Source organism: Hibiscus syriacus, unplaced genomic scaffold (genome assembly GCF_006381635.1).
Source record: "Hibiscus syriacus cultivar Baekdansim isolate YM2019G1 unplaced genomic scaffold, ASM638163v2 tig00111100_pilon, whole genome shotgun sequence".
Lineage (NCBI taxonomy): Eukaryota > Viridiplantae > Streptophyta > Magnoliopsida > Malvales > Malvaceae > Hibiscus > Hibiscus syriacus.
This window is the reverse complement of record NW_024062985.1, coordinates 425218-443846: the sequence shown is the minus strand read 5'-3', so window position 1 is coordinate 443846 and position 18629 is coordinate 425218. Positions and strand designations below refer to the sequence as shown.

General features: G+C 32.5%; 2 protein-coding genes across 2 annotated transcripts; both read left to right on the top strand.

The window, feature by feature from the left end:
* The first annotated feature begins 6158 nt into the window (after positions 1–6158).
* LOC120153497 (abscisic acid receptor PYL9-like) lies at positions 6159–7512 on the top strand. Its single transcript, XM_039165439.1, has 3 exons — positions 6159–6420; positions 6767–6982; positions 7069–7512. The coding sequence occupies exons 1-3, from the start codon at positions 6295–6297 to the stop codon at positions 7285–7287; spliced, it is 561 nt and encodes a 186-aa protein (XP_039021370.1). The 5' UTR covers positions 6159–6294; the 3' UTR covers positions 7288–7512.
* A 7043-nt stretch (positions 7513–14555) lies between these two features.
* LOC120153532 (rhodanese-like domain-containing protein 4, chloroplastic) lies at positions 14556–17731 on the top strand. The gene is made up of 10 exons (XM_039165466.1): positions 14556–14613; positions 14729–15371; positions 15829–15931; positions 16017–16097; positions 16249–16323; positions 16461–16535; positions 16771–16851; positions 16980–17165; positions 17254–17457; positions 17584–17731. Exons 1-10 carry the CDS (start codon positions 14556–14558, stop codon positions 17629–17631), a joined length of 1554 nt encoding a protein of 517 aa, XP_039021397.1. The 3' UTR covers positions 17632–17731.
* Positions 17732–18629: the final 898 nt, after the last annotated feature.

The window sequence follows — 18629 nt, the reverse complement described above, 5'->3', positions numbered from 1 at the left end:
TTTTTTGTTTTTTTGAAAAAAAAAATAGCAAACTAACAAGAAGGATTTAAATCTAAATTAAAATTAAATAAAAAGAACCTGAAACGCTGAATCTTTTGTGAACTAGCTCCGTTGGGGTACCTTGACGATTTGTGTGCAAGAACAAGCAAAATGCTTGCTTCTTCCAAGAATCGGCCCAAATCTAATACCAATTGATAGGGAAGCGGTGGCGGATTGATGAACGTTGCTCTTGTTGAAGAATCAAACCTAGAAAGTTCTAGACTCGATTAAGAACAAAGGGAACGAATAAGGGAAGGTGGCGGTAGCAAGTAGGGTTCTTAGAGTTTCTTTTATGTGCTGGAATCAAGGCAATAAGATTAGAATAAAATAAACAAAAGATAAATAAACGGAAGATGAAATAAGATAATAAAGAAATCAAAATATCTCCCTTATGAAGGTGAACGGTAAAGACGATTGATGGTGCGAATGGATTTGTGGATAATAGATGGATAAGTGTCCTATCGAGCCCTCCTAGTCGCAATGAAAAGGCAAACACGATAAATGGCTCTAACCAACCCTCCTAGTCGTGATGAAAAGGCAAATTGGAGTGTGAAGATTAATCTCCCTCACAAGAACTTGAAAGAACTCAAGGAGAAGAAGCTTCGAAGGCACAAGGCAATCAGCACTTGCAAAAACGAACTCTCGTTGTATTATTAATCAAAGAAATCTGATTTACAAAGTTGAATGAAGCCTCCTTTATATAGGGGCTGAATTCTAAAGGTCCTAAATAACTAAAGAATAAAATATTAATAAACTAAACATGTTTAACCCTAATTCCTAATAAAATAATAATAACTAAAAATATGTTTTAACCCAACCTTAATTCCTAATAAAATAATAAATCTGATCCTAAAAGATAATTAATCATCCTATATTAAATTATATTACAAATAATCAATATAAATATTGAAAATTCGTAATATTTACAAAATAACGTATTAATCCCGTATAGGATTTCCTGCATGCACCGTCTTCAGTAAAATGACCATATCTTGAGTTCCTGATATCGGATTGATGCGATTCAAGAACCGTTAGAAAGATAAGAGACAGACGGTTGTATCTCCAGAAGACATGCCGACCAAATAATATCAGGATCCCATTCAAAAAGTCATCTCAAGTGCGCTGCTGTTCTGATCTTCTTTTCCAAAGCTTGGACGAGTGGATCATTTGGAAGAGTTATTACTTCTTCCTTTGATGTGAACCTTGTGATGCATGTATCACCAGACCTCTTGAAATAAGCACAAGGGTCTGCATTAAGTCTGTTGTATCCAAGGCACATAATGAAGGAATCAAATCTCTTATACCAACACCTCGGCGCCTGCTTTAGACCGTACAGAGATTTGTTCAACCTGCAAACCAAATTCTTCTTTTCGTATTCTTCAAAACCTTCAGGCTGGAGCATATAAATCTCTTCTTCAAGATTTCCATGAAGAAAAGCTGTTTTAACATCTAGCTGTTCCAAATGTAAATTCAATGTAGCACACATTGCCAAGACTACTCGAACTGTTGTTAGTCGAACCACATGAGAAAAAATTTCATTGAAATCAATACCTTCTTTCTGAGCATATCCTTTGACCACCAGTCTTGCACGATACCTCTCTACTTGATCGTCACCATTTCGTTTGATTTTGAAAACCCATTTGTTACCAATTGGCTTCCTTCCTTGTGGTAGTGGCACAAGGTCCCATGTATTATTTTTATGAAGGGCTTCGATTTCTTCTTGCATCGCCATTATCCACAGTGAAGCATCTGAGTTGTTTATTGCCTCTTGATATGTTGATGGTTCACCGTCCTCTGTTAAAAGACAGTATGCAACATTTCCTTCTATAACATAATCTGAGTGCCAATTGGGACATATTCTCACACGATCTGATTGACGAGTTGTTGGAGCTTCAGAACTCTTTGGTTCTTGTTCATCATGTGCTGGTTCTGCTTCAGAAGAATCTCCTTGTTCAAACTCCTTTTTCACATGTATCTATGTAGTCTCTGACTTTTCAGCGTTATCATCGTCTTTTTTTCTTTGTAGCTTATCTTCTACAAAGATAACATCCCTGCTAATGATCACTTTGCGGGCAGTGGGATCCCACAAGCGATACCCCTTTACTCCATCAGCATACCCCAAGAATTTGCATTTCCTGGATTTTGGATCCAGCTTTGAAATTTCTTGGGCGTTGTACATCACATACACAATACTTCCAAATACATGGAGGTTTGAATAATCAACTGGTTTACCAGTCCACATCTCCATTGGTGTCTTCAGCTCTATTGCAGTTGATAGAGCTCGATTCACCAAATAACAGGCGGTATTGACTACTTCTACCCAGAATGATTTTTCTAGGCCTGCATCCCTCAACATTGCTGTTGTTCTTTCTAACAAGGTTCTGTTCATACACTCTTCCACTCCATTTTGTTGAGGAGTGTTTGCCACTGTGAACTGTCTTTTGATGCCTTCTTTCTTGCAAAAGTCATCAAATTCTTCGCTTGTGTATTCTCCTCCATTATCTGTTCTGAAACACTTGATTTTATTTCCAGAATCAAGTTCCACCCGCGCTTTGAAGTTTTTGAAAGTTTAAAACACATCGGACTTCTTCTTAATAGGGTACACCCAACATCTCCTGGAGTAGTCATCAATAAATGAGACAAAATATTTTGCTCCGCCTAGGGATGTAACTGGTGCTTGCATACGTCAGAGTGAACCAGTTCTAGAACACTTTTGCCTCTAGAATTTGATGTGTTGAATTTCAACCGATGCTGCTTACTTGTTATGCAATGCTCACATAAAGTAAGTGATACATTTGTTAAGCCTGGAAGTAGCTTTTGCTCCATAAGGACTTTCATTCCTTGTTCTGACATGTGTCAAAGTTTTTTATGTCATAGCATTGCAGAATCTGAACTACATGAGGCAACAGAGGCTTCTGCTTCTACCAATGTCTCTCCCTTCAGCATGTACAAGTTTGCAGCTATCTTTTCACCTTTCAGCACCACAAGCGCTCTACGGAACACCTTCATGATTCCTTTCTGTGTTTCAATCTTGCTAGCATTATTATCCAACAATCCGTAGGATAATAAATTTTTCTTCAGACCTTTCACGTGCCGCACATCTCGAACAACTTTAATTGTTCCATCATACATCTTCAATTTGATGGTTCTCACGCCAACGATCTCTAAGGCATGATCATTGCAACTATACACAGATCCTCCTGAGACAGGTTCATAATGATGGAACCATTCTCTTCTTGAGGTCATGTGATATGTTGCTCCCAAATCAATGAGTCATATATCTGCAAATCGTTTTCTTCCTTCCAAGGTGGTTGACGCTTCACAGCATAGAGCATCTCCATCATCTGAAGTGTTTGCGATATTGCCTTGTGGATTGGAGTTTTTATTTAGACTCCAACAATCATTCTTCAAGTGACCCTTCTTTCCACAGTTGTAACACTTTAAATTCTTCTTGCTTCTCGACTTCGATCTACTATGTTTGTGACTACTGCTTTGGCCACATTCTATTGATCTCTCTCTCATCGTTGTCATCGTTGTCAACGCTTCTACTTGTTGCAGATTTACTTGTCTGTCTTCCTTGTTCTTGCGCCGATTTTCTTCTTGTAGAACAGCAGCTGCAACGTCATCGAAGACTAGACTGGTGACATTACTGTTTGTCAAGTTGATGATGAGTTGATCATATGAATCCGATAGAATTTGAAGTAGAAGTTCAGCACGTTCTTGTTCTCCTATTTTACAGTTTAAGGATGTAAGCTGAGAAAATAAGGTGTTCAGTGTATTTAAGTGCTCCGTCACTGAAGTAGATTCTTACTGTACAACCTCTTAAGGAAACATTTTTTGTGCAGCGATGTGGCTATCGTGCAGGTGGCTTCGATGATCCCATATCTCCTTAGCTGTCTTCTTCTTCTCGATGCTTGACAATACTTCATCTGCTAATGCTAGATGAAAGTTTTCCATAGCATTCCCGTCCATCTCGTTCCATTTGATGTCATCTGCAAAATCCACCGGTCTTTCATTGATAGCCGCTAGACACCCGTCTTTCCTTAGGATGGCCTTCATCTTCAATTTCCACAATGAAAAATTTCTCCCATTGAATTTTTCAATATCAAATTTCGTTGCCATAGCTTCTTTTACGGATAGCTCCCACTATTTCACTATCGTGAATAGTTCTCTGGAACCTTCAAAGAATGGGTAATAACTTCTTATTTTCTTATGTTGGAGGATCCACCTTTTGGTGGCAACCACAAAGACAATAAGCATATATTACACACTCTAATCTAGCTCGGATACCAATTGTTGCGGAAGACGGCTATCGGATAGAGCAAAATCGCAACTGATAATTTGAGAAAATAAAAATGAAGATAAAAAGAGACAAAATTTACGTGGAAAACCCCTAAATTATATAGGGTAAAAACCACGTGCAACGGTAGAAGAATTTCACTATGAGAAAATAGGAATTACAACATCTCTCGATCTACCAAGGAGAAAACAATGATAATTCTCTCTTGATAAAAAGGAGAAAACAACTCTCAAGAAACTCTCTAAATTCTCTCTAGTATTGGAAGAAAACTAGAATGCTTTGGGATGATTTTGAAGCTAAATGGGATAGGGTATTTATAGCTAAATCTTAAGGACTTAATCTTGTAAATACCCTAAAGTTTAATGATTAAAATGTCATAATTATCCCTTTTTTTCAACAAAATGCAACCATCTTTGAATTAAATCAAAGTAGTTGGCTTCCATCTAGAAGATTAGCCGCCCATGATGACTTTTAACACACCTAGCTTTAGAAATCGAACATAGAGCAAATTATATTTATAAATATCATGTATGCCTAGAAACAATAAAGATATTTTCGAGCTAATTTAATTTGTTGAAAATAAAAATAAAAAAATATAAAAAAATAAAAACAAACTAAGTCTCTTATATTTAAGCATAGAAAAAAATTAATTAATTTTAATTTTAGAAATCTCGATTAATTTGATACTTTTGAAATTTCAGTGGGTAAATAAAAATGTACTCAAATATTAGTGATCATTTGTATAGATTACCCTTTTTAATTTTATATATTCATTATACCACATCAGTCATATGTTAAAAGTCTAATAATGGTTAACTCTCAGTGATTATATCTTAATTAAATAAAAAGTAAAAGTGATCAGATATTATATTTTTTGAATTTAGTGAAGAAAAAATATATAAAACTTAAACGAACGTGATTAATCATGTAATTTATATTTCTTACTATTATATTTGATTTTTCATTATTATTTATATTTTAAATTAAATTAAAATTATATTATGTACGTTTACATATGTCAGGTTAATTATCATATCATTTTTAACTAACATGATTAATTCAAGTGATAAACAATTTAATATCGTTTAAACATATTTTGAGTTTGAAACCTTGTGTATACAAAAAAATTTCAGTAGAAGCTCACTCACTAAAACCAAGTATACGACTTGAGTCGATTTTGAATTAAATAGGGTAAAACTCTAGAGAATCAAGAAGGCAACAAAAAATCATATCATTTAAAATGTATTATCATATGTATATATCATGTCATTGTCATTAATTTTTTAATATTTTAATTAATATATTATTTCAAAGAATAATTTAACAAAAATATATAAATTAAAGATTAAATTTGTTCTTAAAAAAAAGTTAAAATAACAAAAATAATATAAACATGAAATACTAAAATTATCTTTATACCATAAAAAGATAGCAAAAACATAATTTAATAACGGAAAGTAAGGTTATTGTGAAGTCTCACGTGCGGCAGCCTAATATATAGCTAAGGAAAGACGTTATCGGTTTTGTTATTATTTTTTAACAAAACCGATAAAAATTACCGGAAACATTATTTTTATATCAGAAATATTATTATTGGGTGCTTTACCATATTTGATAATATATTCGGTAAAAATATAATGTTTTAGGTAGAGCTTTACCGAATATATTACCAACCTTGATAAATCACCTAATATTATTTTAGATAGAAATAATAATATTTTAAGTAATTTTTTATTAATTTTATTAAAAATAATAATAACAAAATCGATAGTGTATTTAAGATTATGGTTCCAAGCAAAGACCTAAAAGGCAAAGCCTAAAGAGGGAGGTCTCTCCCATCCCATTTGTAAACCAGATCTCTTACTTCCAAAAACCAAACCCACTTGAGAACCCTCCTGTAGTTTCTGAAACAAAAGTGATTTTTATATATATACCAGTTTAGGAAAGTAGAAGAAATGAGTAGTGGTGGTGAAGCCTACAGTATGGAGGCGCAGTACATACGGAGACATCACAGCCACGACATCGGAGACAACCAGTGCACCTCTTCTCTTGTTAAACACATCAAAGCTCCTGCTCATCTTGTATGCTCTTCTTTCTGCTTTCTCTGTCTGTCTGTATAATTTTTGCTCTTTTTTTTATACTGGTTTTGTTCGGTTTTCTCGGCAGCTTAGGCCGTTGACTTGTTTTTCTTTTTTACTCTCCCCTGGATCTACTAAACTCGCATCTATTCTCACTTTGAATTGTTACCCAAAAGTCAAAACCTTGTTCATGGTCCAAATTTAACCAGAATGACAGCTTTTTTTTTACCATGGGTTTATTACATCTGTTCTGGTTTTCCGTTTAGCTATTATATCCTAGTACTGTAGTTAGAAGGACTATTGTGTATGTCCTTTAAAAAAAATTATGTTGTGATGAACTATGGGATAGGTATGGTCATTGGTAAGGCGGTTTGATCAACCACAAAAGTACAAGCCGTTCGTCAGCAAGTGTACAATGAAAGCGGACATCGGAATCGGCAGTGTTAGAGAAGTCAACGTCAAATCTGGCCTTCCCGCCACCACCAGCACCGAACGATTAGAGCTTCTTGACGATGAAGAACACATCCTAGGCATCAAAATCGTCGGCGGCGATCACCGTCTCAGGGTGAGTACAAGCACTGTTATTTATTCTTTCTCCTTAACACTCTTCTTTGGTTAATTATAGTACTAATTTTGTTGATATATATTCAGAATTATTCCTCAATCATGACGGTCCATCCCGAGGTTATTGAAGGAAGGCCGGGGACAATGGTGATCGAGTCTTTTGTCGTCGATGTACCGGAAGGAAACACCATGGACGAAACTGGTTACTTCGTCGAGGCTTTAATCCGATGTAATTTGAAATCGTTAGCTGATGTCTCGGAGAGGATGGCAGCGCTGGACCAGACGGAGCCCATAAACCGATACTAATTGAGTCGAGGCTTTTAACACTCTTTGTTTTTTGTTTCTCGCTTTCTTAGCTTTCCTTTTGACTTGGTATGTAGTTCATCTGTGAAGTGTGAGGTTCCCAACAAGTAGAAGAAGATAAGTTTATATTGTCTGGTTATCTGGTGGTATGTACTTACGTAGCAGTGGTATGTGGCCATATTTGTAAATATGTAAGATTAAGATCAGAGATGGAGACTTTTATTTCCATTTCCCCATGTAGTAGCAGCAGCAGGTTGAATTTGGACAAACCAGTTTTCTTTGTTTTGGTGTCTAGTTTCTTGTTGCTTTGGCAAGTTATGAGCGTGTTAATTTGAGTGCAGAATGTGTTGGGACACCATGGAAATGCACTTGCTTTGGACTTTTGAGTCATAAAGTTGCAGGGCATTCTCACTCAAAGATCTCGTGACTATCTTTGTTAAAGTTAGACCTACCTTAGTGGAAAGTTTTCTATGGAATTAACTTCAAACACGTATCCATCTCGTGAGAATGGAAGTATTCAAGTTGCCAAAAAAAAAAAAAGAGTGACAGCAAATGATAAACTCAAGCAACTGATCCGTCCACTCAACAATTTAACGGATGTTAAATTTACCTATCTTAATCCTTCCGAAAGTTCAGCCGGTCTTGGTAGACAACACTATCTTAGGTGGTGTTTGTTTTTGCAGAGGTAAAAGGTCTACAGTTTGCGGATCACATCTGCAAGCATCTGCAGCAGAAGAGGTAGACCAAAAGTCTGCAGTTTACAAGAAGAAGACTGTTTGTTTTTTAACGTCTGCAGACTGCTAAAATGAACTGAAATATAAATAAACTGATTTTTTAAACTTAAAAACGTTTTGCAATACTGAGATTTAAATAATTTTAGTTTTACAATACTGAAATTTAAATAATCCATACAACTACAATAATAAATTATTTAAAATAAATCAATCTATATTTTAAAATAAATCAATCCATACTAATAAATTATTTAAAATAAATCAATCCATACAACTACAATAATAAATCAATCCATATTTTAAAATAAATCAATCAATCCATACAAATAAATTATTTAAAATAAATCAATACATATTTTAAAATAAATCAATCTATACTAATAAATTATTTAAAATAAATCAATCCATACTAATAAATTATTTAAAATAAATCAATCCATACAACTACAATAATAAATCAATCCATATTTTAAAATAAATCAATCCATACTAATAAATTATTTAAAATAAATCAATCCATACAACTACAATAATAAATCAATCCATATTTTAAAATAAATCAATCTATACTAATAAATTATTTAAAATAAATCAATCCATACTAATAAATTATTTAAAATAAATCAATCTATATTTTAAAATAAATCAATCCATACTAATAAATTATTTAAAATAAATCAATCCATATTTTAAAATAAATCAATCTATACTAATAAATTATTTAAAATAAATCAATCCATACTAATAAATTATTTTAAATAAATTATTTTAAAATAAATCAATCCATATTTTATAATAATTTATTTTAAAATAAATTATTTTATAATAAATTATTTTATAATAAATTATTTTATAATAAATTATTTTAAAATAAATTATTTTATAATAAATTATTTTAAAATAAATAACCTTATTAAATTATTTAAAATTATTTTAATAAATAACAATATTTTATAATTGTTCTTGAAGAGGTTTGAAGACCTTTGAAGACATAAAACCAAGTCTGCATCAAGAAGAGCTCGCGCAGACGTTTGAAGAGCTTCTGTCTTCTAAAAAACAAACAGTCTGTCAAGCCTAATGTCTGCGCGACGCAGACATAAGTGGTTTAAAGAGCTTGCACAGTGAAAACAAACATCACCTTAGTCTTTTCATGAGTGTGGATATTTATGGATATCTTTCTTTTCTTTTCTTTTTTTTAATAGTAGTAGTTAATCTTATTAAACAATGAAAATATTTAAAATTACAATAAAGATTTACAACTATCATAATAATTAAATATATAATTTGGACATTTTTTATTACATTAAAACTAGTCACTTTAGATTATATAATAACCATAACAAAAATACTCGAATGCAAAAATAAATACGAACAAATCTGACTGCACTGACAAACGAACCAAAAAAGAGGATTAAACTATTAAAAAATCATCGAGAACTGTAAATCAAAGCTGAGCGTCGTGAGAAACTACTCACGAACGCAAAATCACACATTTAAATTCAATTCGAGGTTCATAGAAGGGAAGATCAACACGATTACAAATAAGCGCAATCTTGATCAGTCATAGTGTCGTCAAATCTAACCTTAGAAAATATAAAATAAAAGGAACTACCAAACGACCAAGAATGAAGACGAAAAATTTGCAACAAAGACATAATTATTCTTATTAAAAAATAAAAAAAAACAAAGAAAAAAAAAGAACCGACGGTCAACAACCAACATCAAAACCGATACCTCCACCAACTAAACAAAATTAAAGAAAAAAATGATTTGATCTAAAAAAAACTTGAATTTAGTATTTTCAACTATAATTAAGATCCACTTCCATTCCTTGGAAAATCTCTGGGCCATCCATTAACTTGAAAATCAGGTTTGCCCTATAAACATGCTACCATCCAAAAGACTTACGTGTAACAATTTCGCAACTCATATGTAAATTTATTGAAAAATCATATAGACTCGAATCTAAATACTTTTAGACTGTAAAATAAATAAGAACACATGTAATTATATTAAAAAACCAGAAAAGAAAAAAAGAGCAGAAGCAAATATCATGGCTAAGCAGTAATATTGTTTTGTTTTATAGTGCAGTTAATTTGGTGACGTGCAAAAGCCAGACAGGGTACGCATTTCTTCATCACTGAAGGCCTCCAACGTATAGTACCTGAAAAAAAAAATTAATTAAAAAAACATATGTATGTGTGTAGCAAAAGCTGATAAAAGCATGGCAACATTTCTCCACTCCCCTTGCAAGGCTCCGGACTGTAATTTAATTTAGCAATCAGAAGCCTTGACAGGAGAGTGAAAAAGGGTCGCATGTCAGCTCAAAAACCTTTTGCTCCTCCGCACAAAACGCTGCCAAAGGTGGCAACTGTCGGAAGCCTCCGGAGACTGGAGATGTTTCCAAAGGGCTCAGCTTGAGTAAGGAATGAGCTGATGAGGCCCTTTTTATAGGCCACATATTGGATGTATTCCCCCATTAATTTCATTCATCTCGACTCTCAACCATTGGTTACTTAAGTTTCCAATCGATGTGGTAGCTAATCAATGCCAGAGTTTGATCCCAGACTCATTTTCGTAAGGGAATCTCTCTCATTTTGCATTTCCTTTTATGAATTTACAAGCGAAATCATAATTAAAAACCAGATTAACATATAATAAAACACGTGTAAAAAACGAATTTCAATGAATTCTAAAAAACTAATTTTCAGTGTCGTTATAAAATTGATATCTATAGTATAGACTCGATAGTTACAAAAATAATATATATATCTCAAATACATTTCTTCATAATTTTAAATTTTAAGAGCCACTATATTTATATTTACAAAGAAGATATATTTCTTTATAAAAATAATTATTTTACAAAAAATATTTAAATAAATCTAATAATCATTAATTATTAATATATATTTAAATAAAAAAAGGGTCCCGAAAAATCATAAAGTTTCATCCGTCCATTCAAAAAAGAATAAAGCGGTGTGGGCATTTATTTGCTTGTCAAATCCACGCAAGAATAATAATATTTATCTTTATTACATCAGCTTACCTAAAATGAATCTATTAAAGAAACGAATTATTAGAACAAAATAAACCAACCTTATTAGAGTGTTACCTATATATTTGTTTATTTAATGATACTTTAGATTACAAACAAGATATACCTAGCTAGGTTAAATATATATAAAAATTTAATTAAACCATCAACTTAATTTTAGCCTGATTATTATAATAATAATTAAAATTAAACATGTATACTTTTAAATTTAGATGTTTAAAAAATCTAAATAATTTAAATATTATAAAAATTAAATACACTTTTTCATATCAAAATTGAGAAAAAAAAATGCCAATTCATCTTTGATAACCCATATATGAATATAATTCATCAAGTGAAATGTTAAACAATGATTTATTAAATTTAAATATCTTTTATAACAAGGTGTTATGTCAAATTCAATCTTGATGAATCTAAAAATATTAATGATGCAGTTATGACTTATTTCAAGTTTTCAAATATTCATCTCATAAGCATGTTTATCTATGTATCAATTTACATGACACGTGTGGGAAGCATGTTTATCTATGTATCAATTTACATGACACGTGTGGATGATGTATATTTTTATCTTTCTCGAACCTTTAAGGTATATAAATATGAGTTTCATCCAATAAAAAAATAAAAGAGAATAAAATAAATTATCACTCGACCTTCAATTTTGCTAGATATTTCAGTACACATAAAATATTAAGGTCTATAATGACATGGATATAAGAGAAGGCAAACAATCTAAAGATAAAGAACCCCACGCTATAATAGAAAAATTATTACCTCTCTTAACATCTTGTAATCTCGAATTATAATCGCTAATTTGTAATTTTTGTTTTCTAATAATATCTAATTTTAAGGTTTCATTATATTTAAACAACATAGAATAATCTTTATAACTAAACCTAGACTCTTATCAATTTTCCTTAATATAGAAGAAGTCACCGGCCTAAACTTTAAACTGGAAGGGATACTTATATGAAAAAGTACTTTTTGTTCTAAGCATCTTTCTTATTTTTTATTGTTTGTACCACATAGAATACTTTCTCGGTCAATATTATACGTGATACAAATAAATATTACTTTAATAAATAATTCTCAAATGCTGCTACTTTCATAAATAATTTTAGAAACAAGATAATTGAGTAAATTAAGCTGGAAGCCTTAAAAAAGTTTAAAATAAAAAAAAAAGTTCCTGGAACCAAATTAGATAGACTTGGACCTTCAGTTAGTATAATGATTCATATTAATTTGTAAAGTATCCTATATTTTAGGTTTATTATAAAAATAGGTATTTTTTAAATTAGTATTTAATTTTTAATCTAAAATTAAGATTTATATCTGAAATTTTGAAAATTATAGTGATTAATTTGATATGTCACGTTAATTACCAATTAAATTATTAACATGATTAAAATATTACATATTACGTGGTACAATTTGATTAACTTTTAAAATCTCACCTTAATAAGATTTTGTCTTAGTATTCTCTCGTTCTTTTGTCATTGTTAATCTCTCCTTTCCTTTATTTGTGTGATTGATAACGGTATCAATCTTAATGTTGATCGCCGATTATCGATATTAATTATTTTTCTTTTATTCCATTATAGCATGTCTTTATTTTTTAATTTCTAATAATTTTATCTTTATGAAAAAATTTCCTTTACTTTTATGGCAAGATTTTCTACGTCTTTATGGAACGTTTTCGGTCATTTGACCATTGTTTTCATTTATCTTTTTTCAGGTTTGGATTTGACATCGTCATTACTGATCAAGATGACACTTATTTGTTATCATGTTGATCTTCATTGCTTTAGACCCTCAAATTGTATTTGGATACGAGATTTGCATTTATGGTTTGCTTGCTGACGCTGTCAATCTATTCGTATATACTTTTTGTTCGAGTTTATTTGATTATGTTTTAACTTTTTTTCTTCTATGATTATTTTTTTATTTGATGTGGCTAGTTTTCTTATGTTAATTATTATAGTAAAATGTCTTTATTATGTGTTTATTTTATGATTATAGTTATAAATCATTATTTTAATTTAAATATTTTCTTTTTAATAAAACCATCTACTTTTATTTTTTTAAAAATATATCACTCTAATATAAATATTAGCTGTTTTTAAAAAAATTAAATATCAAATCAATAAAAAAAACTAATACTAATTTGAAAAACGTTATCAACATCGTATACAAATTTATATTTCAATAATTATTATGTTACGATGTTATCACAGTTTAAGCTGTAAATTATAGTACCAATTAAGCAATTTTAGTTGTTAAAGGATTTGTTAATATTTTTTAAAGTTTTAAATTCGAGTAATTTATATGTTAAGGGTATGAGTATTCATCATTAAATAATTAAGAGTATTTGAATAAATATTATATTATATTTATCTCAAATTTATAAATATATAAAACAGTTGTATATTATAATTTTAAATTTGCAATAGAAGGAAATAGTAATAGTAGCAGCGGTACTACTGTTTTCGGGCAGACAATTATGAGCTCTGTTTTGAAAATCGGATCGGATCGGTTGGTTTAATCGTTTAATCGGAACTGTTATTAGTCTGGTTTAATCTAAATCGGTTGAACCGTTATTAGTGTACCTGTCAGAACTGTTGAACCGTTCGAACCGGATCAGCTAAAAACCAAAAAAACCGGGATTTTTTTTAAAATTAAACCAAACAATGTCGTTTGTTAAACGAGCCAAGTCGAACTCGAGTATTGCTGAGCTCGACTCGAACTTGAAAACTTTAAAAGTAAGCTCAACTCAACTCAAACTCACAAGCTAAAAATTATTAAGTTCAACTCAAACTCAAATATAATATTGAAACTTGAACTCAAAAAGGCTTGAAATCAAAAAAAAAATAGAAGCTCGATTGATTCTAAAATTCGAGCTTGATTGAAGTAAAAGAATAGTTCACTCAATGCTACACCAAAAGGCTCCATGATTTTGAATGCCAAATTACCTCTATTATTTATAGAAGTTAGTTGTGATGCGCTTTTATGTTTCTTAGCAATGTGAGATTGTTTTGTTCTCATATTTTTACTCTTTAGACTTTTGGGATGCTCTTCTATATTTCTTAGTCATGTGATATTGTTTTTAAAAAAAAATTAAACCAAACAATATCATTTTTTTATGATTTTTTAACCCCAAATTTATTTTTTAATTATAGTTATATAATTATATTTATTATTTAATATGTTTTACCTTAAATATTATGTTGTAGTTAATTTGAATAATTTTGTTTCACTTGATTTTATGGTTTTTAACTTATATATGTTATGACTTGCTTTGAATATGACTTGTGATATAAAAAATTATTTTTTATTAAATATTTTTGATATTTTTATTTAATTTTTTAAATAATTATGACGTCATCCGGTTCTTTCGATCGATCGAACCGATTCGACCGATTGAACCAATAAACCGATAGCATGACCAGTTCGCTAACTGGTCCGGTTCTAAGAGCCGCAAAATGGCTTTAAGATCAGACAGCATCGCAAAGCCTCTCCCATCTCACTCCAACGTGTCAGGCAATGAGTGGCATAGACTAAGCTAAGGGTCTAAGCCAAATTCCTCCTCCCAAAGCTAAGCCTTTGTCATCCAACCAACCAATTCTACTTTGCATACAAATTATGCAATGAAGAGCCTCAAATGGAGCAACTCCAAGGTTGACAACCCTCACCATTCTCTCCGACAGAAGCACAGAAACCAGAAAACCACCATTGCTCTCCATTGCTTCACCACTCAGACTCCCCAACTCCCCACTTTTTATCAAGACCCAACCAGCTTTGCACTACTGTTTGTCTAGAAGCTTGCATGGGGGTCTACTGCTACTTTCATCGGTTCTCCCTGCTGGTTTCGCTAAAGCTTTATCGTACGAGGAAACCTTGCAGCAGACTACGAGGTCCCCTTCGTCATTAGAAGTAGATCCAAGTGGGATTCTTGATAGTGTCCTCGGTTTTGCAACTGAGAATCCCACGGTTGTGGCTGGTGGCGCTGTTGTTTTGGCAGTTCAATTGATTTTGTCTCAGCTGTTGAAGAATCCTAAACCATGGGGAGTTGAGTCTGCAAAGAATGCTTATGCCAAGCTAGGTGATGATGCCACTGTTCAGTTGCTGGACATAAGGCCACTCAAGGAGATTAGAGACGTCGGAAGCCCTGACATTAGGGGTTTTGGGAAGAAGCCGGTATCAGTTGCCTATAATGGCGAAGATAAACCTGGGTTCTTGAAAAAATTGTCTTTGAAATTCAAGGAACCTGAAAATACTACCTTGTTCATCATAGACAAGTAAGATTCTTGAAACCCTAAGCCTTATTGATGATTATCTCTCTGTATCTAAGATTAAATGGATTTTTTCTTGGTTTCACAAATGATGTGTGCCTCCATTGTGAAGGAAGAATCTAGAAATGTATATTGCCATTGCCTGTCTCGTAGTTGATCCTATAGCTGCATTTTGTTCCATGGGTTGAAGACTTCTAAGTTGATAGTCTAAGCACCATAGTATTAAATTGCGGCTGCTACTCAGTGTAACCGCCGCAAATCGCATTTGCAGCATAAAAACACAGTTAACTTTAGGAAATAAATTACGTTGTAATGTCTGCAACATCTGCGACACCGCACCCTCTCTGCAACCGCAATTTAGTACTAAGCTAAGCACGACTGAAGTACATTTCATATGCAACTATAAACTTAACTTCTGTTTGATTCATCTTCTAATGTTATTCAAATTTGTGTTGAAAGCCAGATTTGATGGGAACTCTGAACTGGCTGCGGAATTGGTCACTGCAAATGGATTCAAAGCTGCTTATGCAGTAAAAGATGGTGCAGATGGACCTCGGGGATGGGTGGTATTTGCTGTTCCATATGTTTTCATTCTTTTTTCCTTTTTAAAATTTTCAATTGCTTCCTTTGAGACAGGTTTATATTCTGCAGAACAGTGGTCTTCCCTGGCTAACACCAAAGAAAGGCATTGACCTTGGCAATTTGACAGAAACATTCACCGAGGCCTTTGGAGTACATATCTTCATCCCATCATCGCTTATGCATTTCTAAGATTTTCATTTCATAGACACTTGTTAGAGCTTCCATGGTCTTTTTTTGGTAAATTTTCAGTCTTTCTTTTTGGTATTCTACTATAAGATAAATGGTTTGTGATACTATGTAGGAAGGATCAGATGGCCTGTCTGTTACTGTAGGTATTGCTGCAGCTGCTGGACTAGGCTTTTTGGCATTTTCAGAGGTTAGCATTTTAAGTCCTTTTATTACCTTTGACTCTTTATTTTTTCTTCCATCAATTATTTTGTATTTTGTTTTGATTTAAGTTTATATATATATATCAAAACAACTCAAGTTGTGGCATTCCCATACCTTCTGCAGTTAGAAACAATACTTCAACTTCTAGGTTCAGCTGCTATTGTGCAGTTTGTAAGCAAGAAACTCCTATTTGCAGAGGTAACTCTCCACTTTCTATTTGTTTTACTTTCTTATTCTATAAATCTAATCGAAAATTAAGTGTTTTTCAGCTAACTTTGAATGATAGTAACTCGGATGATCAATTGTCCTAAAAGCTTATGCTCATAGCGAACGGCTCAACTTAAGTTCTAACAATATGGTCATGAACAAGTACTGAATACATCACTAATGGCTTAACTTGACTTCTAAGTTTCTATGGTGCTAATTGTAACAGGACCGAAAGCAAACCCTGCAACAAGTTGATGAATTTTTAAACACAAAGGTGGCTCCTAAGGAACTTTTTGATGATGTAAAGGTATCCGAACTTGATATAAATCATGGTGATTATTTGTATGCTTCTTTTTCTGCCTGAGCATTGCCAAGAAAACTTTTTCTTCTTATCTTTGACAAATTTCTATATATTTTATTTTCCTGTGAACTCAGCAAATTGGAGTGGCCCTTCTAACAATAAGCACCCCTAGCAACGCTCTTCCTGCACCTACGGAGGCAAAACCCAAACTCAAAGTCGAAGCAGTGGCAGAATCCCCTCAAATTAATTCAGTTCCCCAAAAAAAATCCGAGGCAAATGGAATCTCTGGATTTTCGAGACCACTTTCACCATATGCTTCTGTAATGTCCCTTTTGTTACTTTGTTGCTGTTGCATGTACTTGTATTAGAAGTGGGAAATGCTTATGTTTCCTTCGTTTATGGTCGCAGTATCCAGATCTGAAGCCTCCAACTTCGCCTACTCCATCACAGCCTGCCACTACTAGCAAGGCTAATCTTTCACCTACAGAGGCGAAACCGGAGTTGAAAGTTGAAGCAGCGACAGAAACCCCTCTAATTAATTCAGTTCCGAAAACAGAATCCACTGCTGATGGGAACTCCGGATTCCCTAGACCACTTTCACCATATGCTTCTGTAATGTCACTTTTATTACTCCATGATTCTCATTTCTCCTTATGTTGTTTTATATATTCCTACAGCTTCATGAACAGAGAAAAAAATGCTTACATTTGTGAATGTCTCCATGCTTCATGGTTGCAGTATCCTGATTTGAAGCCACCAACATCTCCTACTGCATCACAGCCCTAGATATTCATGATTTCATTAATATATGTCGGTTTCTACGGCAAGCAAAACAACTGGTTGGTCAGAAAATTTCAAGCTATCTAGTAGGTCTTGGCTTCTTTTCAAGCTTAGACAATCACTTGTGTCAAGAAACTAGAAAGAGGGGAAAAAAGTGAACCTCCCAAAAGTCTGCTGCAATCATCTGTGTTGATTCATTTGGTTTTTTTGTAATTATTAGGTATATTATATATATTACAGTTGTTACTCTATGATTTTGGAAGAACCCTTTTTAGCATCTGAGACATAGTTTGAACAAATAGTATCATGCAAGTATGTGAATGATCAAGTGCATTGCCGTGGATCGATCACTGCTTTTATTACATTGTTCGAAGATAAGTTGGAATTTCGAGCTCATAGAGTGAGGAGTATAATTCAATAGCGTTAGATTCGAGTTCATTCATGTTGATTAAAACAGAAAGTGGGCAGATTGTGAAGACAAATCCTTCATGTTGTGTATGATTATAATTATTGAAAACCAAGGATTGGTTAAAACTCAAAAGAACAATAATGAAGAAAAGCAACAAAATTTTCCCAAACATTGGGTTTACCTCAGATGAATGTTGTGGGTGGACTTGTTCCTCTTGTGTCCAAACATTGGGTTTCGACGTTGAACAAGGCATTTGGAATAACAGCAATCCAGCTCCATGGAAAAAGATTCGAATTGTCTGCATTATCTTATTCACAATGTTATGGAATCCAATTAAATATAATACATGTGGGGGATGCAATGCAATGATGAGATTTCGTGGAACTGGACAGGTTTTTAATTTTATTTTATACTCCATATGGTATTCATTATTCAAACAACAAATGAAAAATTCAAAGCAATATCTTAAGATGAAAGTGTGCTTTTTTACCTACATTTCATGTGGTTGGATTCCTCATTTTTCCTCTAATCTCTTCGCATATTATTGGAAAATGGAAAATGACCAGCACTGGTTTTGGATTATTGCCGGATAAAT

What these genes read in the sequence shown, in the direction of transcription:
- LOC120153497 (XM_039165439.1), top strand. Translation starts at nt 6,295, where the DNA reads ATGAGTAGTGGTGGTGAAGCCTACAGTATGGAGGCGCAGTACATACGG. An exon ending in TCAAAGCTCCTGCTCATCTT is followed by an intron (nt 6,421 to 6,766) that starts GTATGCTCTTCT and finishes ACTATGGGATAG; the next exon opens with GTATGGTCATTGGTAAGGCG. An exon ending in GCGGCGATCACCGTCTCAGG is followed by an intron (nt 6,983 to 7,068) that starts GTGAGTACAAGC and finishes ATATATATTCAG; the next exon opens with AATTATTCCTCAATCATGAC.
- LOC120153532 (XM_039165466.1), top strand. Translation starts at nt 14,556, where the DNA reads ATGGCTTTAAGATCAGACAGCATCGCAAAGCCTCTCCCATCTCACTCC. An exon ending in ATCTCACTCCAACGTGTCAG is followed by an intron (nt 14,614 to 14,728) that starts GCAATGAGTGGC and finishes TGCAATGAAGAG; the next exon opens with CCTCAAATGGAGCAACTCCA. An exon ending in CACTTTCACCATATGCTTCT is followed by an intron (nt 17,166 to 17,253) that starts GTAATGTCCCTT and finishes TTATGGTCGCAG; the next exon opens with TATCCAGATCTGAAGCCTCC.